The 8,877-nt window shown below is 31.4% G+C and overlaps 1 protein-coding gene across 1 annotated transcript; it reads left to right on the forward strand.

The window, feature by feature from the left end:
* Window positions 1–4,202: 4,202 nt before the first annotated feature.
* LOC111316071 (UPF0481 protein At3g47200-like) lies at window positions 4,203–6,047 on the forward strand. Its single transcript, XM_022918086.2, has 2 exons — window positions 4,203–4,857; window positions 4,933–6,047. Exons 1-2 carry the CDS (start codon window positions 4,273–4,275, stop codon window positions 5,794–5,796), a joined length of 1,449 nt encoding a protein of 482 aa, XP_022773821.1. The 5' UTR covers window positions 4,203–4,272; the 3' UTR covers window positions 5,797–6,047.
* Window positions 6,048–8,877: the final 2,830 nt, after the last annotated feature.

Raw genomic sequence — 8,877 nt, forward strand, 5'->3', positions numbered from 1 at the left:
TTAATTTTTATTTTTTGAAAAATGAAATTTAAATATAGGCATTGATAGGTGTCAAAAGATAAGGCTTGGAATGCTTGTGTGTATTTGTTTGAGTTTTAAATTTTTATGAAATTTCTTTGATATTATTCAGGGCAAAAAATGACAATTTGCATTCCAAGAAAAATGTTCAAAAACCTTAGGGAAAGAGGGTTTCAGATTCCTTTTATTTTTTTTTCTTTCTTGACACTATTGAAAATGTAATATTTTGGATTCCTTAAACAATATATGGAAACCATATTAAGGAATCAGATTATAAAAAGGATAAGATTCCTAGAGTGAATCCTAATTTTTGTGAACCAAATGTACCTTATTGTTAACCAATGATGTGGTGTGATCACATCAATAAATGCTTGACAAGCCACAGATCTCCCTCAACTATTCATTGACTTTCTAACATAACAATTAGGTATAGATGTCCTTTTGGCATGACATTAGTTAATAGATTCATTGTTTAGGTGTCAAATTAAAATAATTTTAAATTTAAGAATTTGATTGAATATTTCACTATAGTTTATATGCCATTCATGGCATTAACCCTTTATTATATTATTGAGTAGGTGTTCCTGGTTAAACTTTGATCACTGCTATAGATCAAAGCCTTGAATGATTATATTATTGTTTATGATTCAATGTGGTGGATTGACCCATTGGCTTATGTTCCAAAACCTTATGTTACAATAGCTAGATCCTTTATGTCATGGTGTCCTCTGAAGGTAGATTGGTTGAAAATGAATGTTGATGTCACTACTAGGGGGACTCCAAGACCAGCAAGATGTTGTGGTGTTATAAGGGACTCAAATAGTGTATTTGTGGCTATGTTTTCATGCTTCCTTGGAGAACAACACTCATATGTCTATTAAACTATATGCCATAAAATATGCACTAGACCTATTTTTGAAATTAGAAAGGAAAGCTTGTATAGGTCTCATTATTGAATTTGATTCAAGAGCTATGTTAAATTGGGTTAAAAATATGGAGGTAAGACGTTCAAACCTTCAACATATAGTTGTTAAAATTGAAATTCTAATGTTATGGATTAAAAATGTAAAGTTCATCACAATATATAGAGAAGCAAATGATATAGTAAACGCCTTAGCAAAGGTAGCAATTAACAAAATGGAAAATTTCTTGGCATGATGGTAACCATTAATTCTTTTGATCTATAAGGTTAGGATAGTGGGTGCAGTTATTGTAATGTGCTTAGTCTTCATGTATGTTTTTTTGTAAGGTTTTAAATAATAGTGGCATAAAGATATAGCGACTGTTATTTTATGGTAATGCCACTATCCACCATCGTTATTGATGAAAATTTACAGGATAATCTCAACCCCAATTGTAGCAACACGTCATGACCTTTGCAAAATGGCCTAAAAATATTAAAAATAACAATCTGTTATTCTTGCTAATCCGTTTTTTGTCTAAAAAATTATTTAAAAATTGAGGTGAAAGAAAAAAAAAACACTAATTTAATTCCCACATCTAAATTTAGAATTTTAGCCTCAATCATCAACATCAAATAGCATAAAACAAGTAATTGATTTGAATTTTAAAGGCAAACATATATATAACTTAAAATTACCAGTTTTTTAAATTTTGTTTCTCTTGAAAATCCCTAGACTTGAGTCGACTATCTAGCAGCCATTCGTGTTTCATGATTCTATGACTAGTGGGCAGTGATTGGTGAGCTACTTGGCTTATTGCCACTAGGTGCAAAGGCTTAGGGGTAGAATTATTGATCAAAGGAAAAAAGGCAAGGAGATTGCTTATGCTTCTTATTGGGTATCAATATGCTTGAATCTAATGGGGATTTATAGGTTTGGTTCTGAGGCAAGATGAGAGAGATGACCATGCCTAGAAAAGAGAAAAGAAGTAGAGAACTGAGAAGAAAGGAAGAGAAAAAGTGGATTACAATGATGCTGTGCCCGTGAAAGGTTGAAACCCAAAAGGATGAGGGGAGAAAAAGGAAGAGTGAAAAGCATGTGAACTATGGGAGTGATGTGGATGACTTGATGGGGATCAAGATAAGGGTCTAGAGGGGGAATGGAATGAGGTTTTAGTGTTTTAGTGGGAATTTTGATTTATAAGGAATAGATTGGAAAATTGGGCGAAATTTTTGTAATTTAGGAAAAATTTTAGGAACAAATTTATAAGTTTTAATAGGATGGGAATTTTATTTGAGAAAACTTATTAAAAGGAAGTATAAAATTTAAAAATTTTAGAAATTAATATGATTTAAATAAAAAGATTTTTGAAGAAAAGTATAGTCCGTATATATGCATAAAAAATGTAATCTAATATATTTTCTAAGTTTATAATATTATTAAATATGGATGCTTGATATTTAACATATATCTTCTTTGTTAATATTAAATATCATACTTGGCTTGTTGTTAAACCAAATACGAATACTTTATTATCATATGAAAAAAATGGTAAAATTTTTTTCTAGAGTAAATTAGAGACATGAGATGTTATCAACTACTATAAAAGTCATAAAATAAGAGATTTTATAATTATAATCATAATTACTATATTTAACAGCAAGTTGTACAAAATTCAAAACAAAAATTCATGATCATGATGACCGTAATGATCACTATAATCTCTATTATATCTATAACCATGATAAACGTGAAGTGATCAAAATTGTTACCATGACTGCATCTTAAATCTTTGGTTTTCTGTTTAGCTCTTATGCACCTCGGCGAGTGAACTTTTGAATCATGACGTGGACATGATGTTATGTGTCTTCTTTCATTAAAACCATGGCTTAGCAAAAAAATATATATATTATTGAATATTATGTGTCTATGTTTGAGGGTGTGAGCAAAGAATATAAAATAAACTTTTAAAAGACAGTACAAGAAAATTGATACTTTACAACAATCAAAGTCATTGTGAAATAGCAATTTGTCGTTCTTAAAATTTTTTGTAACATCTCTTTGTCATTGTAGGGTCATTACTATTAACTCTATTGATAAATAACAAATGCAATAACTTATTTTGTCATTAAAAAAAAAGACATATTGCAATGACTTTTAGTTGTTGCCATATAAACCATATTTTCACAATGATAAAATATCATTGAGTAAAATTTATTTTAGCAACAATAAATTTTGGTTACAAAAATTTTTATCTAACATTATTATTATTGATGAAAAAATTATTGTAAAACAATATTATTTTTATAGCCAAATTTTTATGTAAAAAAAATATTATTTTAACGACCATAAAATTTGGTTACAAAACCTCTTACGTAACAATATTATTTTAGTTACATATTATATTACATAGGAATTAAATGTCATTGTTTTAACTTTATTTTAGCAACCTTATATTTTGATTATAAAAACCTTTTATGCAACAATATTATTTTCATTACCTTATAATATTTTGTAGCTTTTTCTAATGTAGTTGCCAATTACTTTTAGCATCATGATTTTTACAATAATAATATTTTATCATTATAAATGTGATAAAAATTTTTGTAACAACTTTTTGTCATTATATAAAACATTAAAAATAAATTAAGTAATGATATTTAAAAATCGTTGTGAATAAAACAAGGTTTCGCAACAAATTTTTTTTATTGCTATGAATATAATATAAATTCATAATGATAAAATTTATTGTTGTATAAAATATTAAAAAATTCAACTTAGCAATGATTATAAAAAGTCATTGTAAATATAACAAGATTTTGCAATGATTTTTGCAGTCATTACTGTTGAATATTCCTTTTCTTGTAGTGAGGGGATTGGAACCGGTTTTAAGGGTTCCAAGCTTGCAAGGAGTTGAAGGCATGGGATCCTGAGTAATGCCACCTCGTCCGGATACCTTGTTCCAGCGGGTGGTGTTGTGTTCTTCTTTTTCATTCATTTGTTTATTTTCCACGCCTTATACTTTTCTTTGTAGCTTGACAACTTGAGAATTAAAGGGCATGCCTTTATACTTTTCTTTATCATCGTCAGTTTTCTTGCTTCAGCTTGTTCCCCTTTGTCGCCGGTTTACCCCCTTTATCTTCCATTTATTATTAAAAAAGAAAAAGGAAAGACTTAAGCCAGGCGCTTATGCCTAACATTTTGAAGAAAGGAATTTCACTATTTTCCTTTCATGACTTTTCGGCAGAATAAGAAAGCGTCGTGGTTGCCTCTGCACATGCCAGCAAAAGGAATGCAATAGGGAGAGCAGTGGGCACTTTGTGTTTTCCCTTGTGGAGTATCTTGAAGAGAAATGGAGCAAGTGACCTGGGTTATTGAAGTTAATGAAAAACTTAAAAGCATGGTCGACACTGAGAAAGAGAAGGAACATTGGATGAAGCGATCAATCTATAGAATACCTACCGGTATCAAAGACCTAAACAAGAAAGCTTACATGCCTCAGGTAGTCTCCTTCGGCCCTTACCATCATGGCAAAGATCATCTGAAGCCCATGGAGGAGCACAAACAACGAGCACTCCTTCATTTTCTTAGGAGATCGGGAAAATCCTTAGAGTCGTTTGTCGAGTCTTTAGCTGAAGATGTGGAAAATTTGAAAGACTGTTATGATCAACTTGATCCAATATGGCAAGATGACAACAAATTTCTGCAGCTGATGATTCTTGATGGCTGTTTCATGCTGGAAATGTTACGCTCTGCTACTCATACAATGGAAGATTATGATACAATGGAAGATTATGCTCCGAATGACCCAATCTTCAGCAATCATGGGAAGATACATATTATTCCATTTATCAAACGAGATATGTTAATGCTCGAAAATCAATTGCCAATGCAAGTTATTGACAGCTTAGTTGCTGTTGATAGCAATAGAACTAAGGTTGTCTCTAGTCCTTGGACACATTATTGAATCACCATTTGTTCTGTTTTTAAAACAGGTTCTACATTGATGCAGGATGAAGATTTTGTCAACAAACTTATAATCAAGTTTTGCTCCCCTAGTACGCCAGTCTCATGCATGGGACGTTGCTTGCACGTCTTGGATGCGTATAGAAAAAGTCTGCTTCAGGACACACCTGGACTTCGGCAAAGAAAACGTCACCGTAAACCACGTAGCTCACACCATCAAGATGGCGATGACATCATTAGATCTGCAATGGAGCTTAATGAAGCTGGAATCAGATTCAAGAAAAGTAAAACTGTCAGCCTCAAGGACATTACATTCCGTGGCGGGGTCCTTAAGCTTCCTGTTAGCGTTGTAGATGATGCCACGGAGTCTATGTTTTTAAATCTAATAGCATTTGAACGTTTCCATGTTGGGGCAGGCAATGAGGTGACATCCTATATCTTTTTCATGGATAAGATCATCGACAGTGCGAAGGATGTTGCCCTTTTACACTCCAGAGGGATCATCCAGAATGCCCTTGGAAGTGACAAAGCAGTGGCTAACCTCTTCAACTCGCTCTCAAAAGATATTACGCTCGACCCCGATAGCAGCCTAGATGAGGTGCACAAGAAAGTGAACAGGTACTGCAAGAAAGCTTGGAATGAATGGCGGGCCAATCTCATTCACACCTACTTCAGAAATCCATGGGCTATGCTTTCTCTGATTGGTGCCATCTTTCTTTTTGCCCTCACAATAGCACAAACTATATATACTATATATCCTTACTACCACAACTCTCCTACCCCAAGTTGTGAAACATGCCCACCACTTATGGCTCCTCCACCGCTCAGTCCACCACCTACAGCCCCTCCACCAGTACTGCCCATTCCCAAACATAAGGTTCCTCCACAATCCTATCAAACTCACCATTGAATCCCATCCTACTCATAAGATAAGTCTGTTCCGACGACCCCATGAATTTGGCTTGATTAAAGGTTTTTACAAGATTTTCGAAGATAAACTTTCTTTTTAAATTTGATTCGCAATATTGATAACAATATATAAAAGAGGATTTGCTTTAATACTTTTCCTTCGGAATTTAATAGTATTCTAAGAAATTTGGTCTTTGGATAAGCTTGTTCGTGGTTTGATAAGCTTCTGAATTTAATAGCTTGTTCGTGGTGATTTGATCTCTTATGCTCGGTTGTTTACGGTTTTGATGTTTTATTTTTTAATGGCTATCATGTTTTTAGCTATCATCTGTTTTATTTTGGTTTGGACCATGTTTCTACAGGGATTCTACTTTTGTAATGTTTTGCTTCTTATTAATGAAACTACAACGGTGGCTGAGAAAAAAAAAAAGATTATTCATTTTACCAGATTTTGACTAAATATACATTCATCAGAGTGAAAATCCAGTTCAATTAATTATATAAAGAGAATGCCAAAATAATAATTATGTTATAAATTCTCATTGATCAGTCAAACCATTAAAAACTGTCTATCCCAAAAGTAAAACTAAAAAAGAACAATAATATTGGAATTGGATTTTCTTTTTTCTAACTTCCCAACATACCCCAATAAGCGAAAGCTTGGACTGCAATTCCAATGATTCCAACCTAAAAAGTTACGAATGCCATCAATATTATTGTATATATTATCATAATATATGTTTTCTAAAGTGTTTAAAGTATATGTTACAAAAGATAAAAGTTTAAAATCATGTAATTTGCATTTGTCTTGAATAAATGAAATTTAGAAGTGTAAAAATAAGCTTTGGAACGAAATTAGCAAGAGCAGTCGAATGCTCTTTGGATAATAGTTGATTGCACTTTACAATTTGTTTGAAAATTTCTCTAGAATAGTCGAATTCGTCAAGGAAGATATCGACTTCCCTATAGGATTTTATGTTTTATGTGAAAATTTACCAGTGAAATTTGAATGTCATGGCTCAGGCAACCGAATGACCCTATTGAAAATTCAAAAATCTTATTTGTTGGGCATGATACTTTATTCCAATAGTGGTGGTTCTTCACACAAGACATGCCTATCCATGGAAAGCTGTTTCAAACACCAATTAGGACTTATAAATACTTCCATTAACTTTCATTTAACACAACTTTACATACAACACTTGAAGAATTAATTCATTCTCTCTCACTTTTTTCTCTGGTTCATAGTTCAAGTGTATTCAAACAAAAAATTGAAGTGTAATATTGTTCATCTTCATTTTAGGCATTGTATTTTGGGATAACGTTTTCTAGAGTCTATTTGGAAAAACAATTATCCTTAAAAAGCTTCTGGAGAGTGCCTTACCTGAGTTTCTTCATTTCTTTAATTTCTCCATTAATTGCATTAGTCAATCGCAATACTATCAACAATTTAAGGATAATAATCTCTTCTCCAATGGCAACTTCTATCAAACCACATGTCTATGAAATGGACAAACTTGAAAGGTTCAAGACATGAATTACGAGCATTCGAGCATGGAGATTTATTATCAAGTCTGTTTGTTAAAATTTGCTTATTTTCTTCATAAGTAGTATCCACAAGATGCTAGTGAGAATAGACATTTGATGGTAAAATGACAAAAGTGGATTGAAGATTACTACATGTGTCATCTAACTATCCTTCAAGTACTCAATAATTCACTTTTCAATGTGTTTCACAAACATAATTCAACATGGGAACTTTGGCATGCTATAGAGAAGAGGTATAAAAATGAGGATGCAAGAAACAAGTCCTTCCTTGTGAATAGATACGTGGATTTTAAAATAATGGATTCGAAACTCTTCATTGATCAAGTGAATGAACTAAATGATACTGCAACTGAATGTGATGATACTGGTGAATCAATTTCTGAGACTTTCGAAGTGCCTGCCATCATTGGTAAGCTACGTTCATCTTAAAAGGAATACTAAAGGCATTTGAAGCACAAAAGGACTCTTACCATGGATGAATTGATTAAGCACATCCAAATTGAAAGTGTAGCCCAAAAAGAGATAATATTTCTAATAAAGTGAAAGACAGCAATGTTCATAATATTAAAGATCCTAATTCTTCATCTTCTCGTAAGGTTGAGAACAACTATTATAACAAAAGGCAGTAAAGCTCTTCAAAGTGGAATATTATTTTTCTACAATGTACATAAGACACTATTTTGTCTTTTCATTACAAGACACCTTATTTTTAGATCTTTATTCTTAAATTTGAAGTGTTTTTTTTGTTTATGGCTTTTTTATATTAAGGGTAGTAATAACATCAAGTCTTGATGACTCTTATAATTCATAGTTGATTTCAATTTTAGGTATTTTTCTTGTAAACTTTGTCAGGTTGAACTAATATATATTATACAATTTTTTGTTATTAAAATATAGGACTAATTACAATAAATAGGAGAATTTCTAAATTAATTATATATATCTAATTTTAATTTTTTCTTGCTTCTAATTTCCAATTTTGTGTTTTAATTTTTTAATTTGCAATTCCAATTAAATCTATATTTGCTCAATTTTCTATATTATAGGCAAAATTTTAGTTTATGCAAATCTTTTTTTTTTATTCATGTAAAAAAATAAGTTTTATTTGGACTTGGATAACATAAAATGGGACAACTTTCTCTCATCCCATGTCTTGCTCTCCCTTCTCAAGATTTGAATTAAGATGCTATGCTTTCAATGCTGGAAGATAGTGCACAAAAAATAATATTGTCCTTATAAACCATTAACTCCACCAGTACAAAAAACAAGAGGGATTCATGGAATCATCATAGGCAGTAATGGTGGTATTTGCCTTTTAAGCCGAATCATATTTTGGTTAAGATCTTATTATATTTGTAGTACTTTGATATATGATAGCTTATAAAGGCCTTATTTCTTTATTATTGAGTTTGTATACATATATTTTAATGTTGATACTTATATGATAAAGTTCTCAAAATATAAATAAATCATTGTAAGGGATTATAATGATATTGTAATTATGAGATCATCATTGTATAAAAACTATATCTTC

Source organism: Durio zibethinus, chromosome 24 (assembly GCF_047325235.1).
Source record: "Durio zibethinus cultivar Kanyao isolate XHJ-2024 chromosome 24, ASM4732523v1, whole genome shotgun sequence".
In the NCBI taxonomy this organism is placed as follows: domain Eukaryota; kingdom Viridiplantae; phylum Streptophyta; class Magnoliopsida; order Malvales; family Malvaceae; genus Durio; species Durio zibethinus.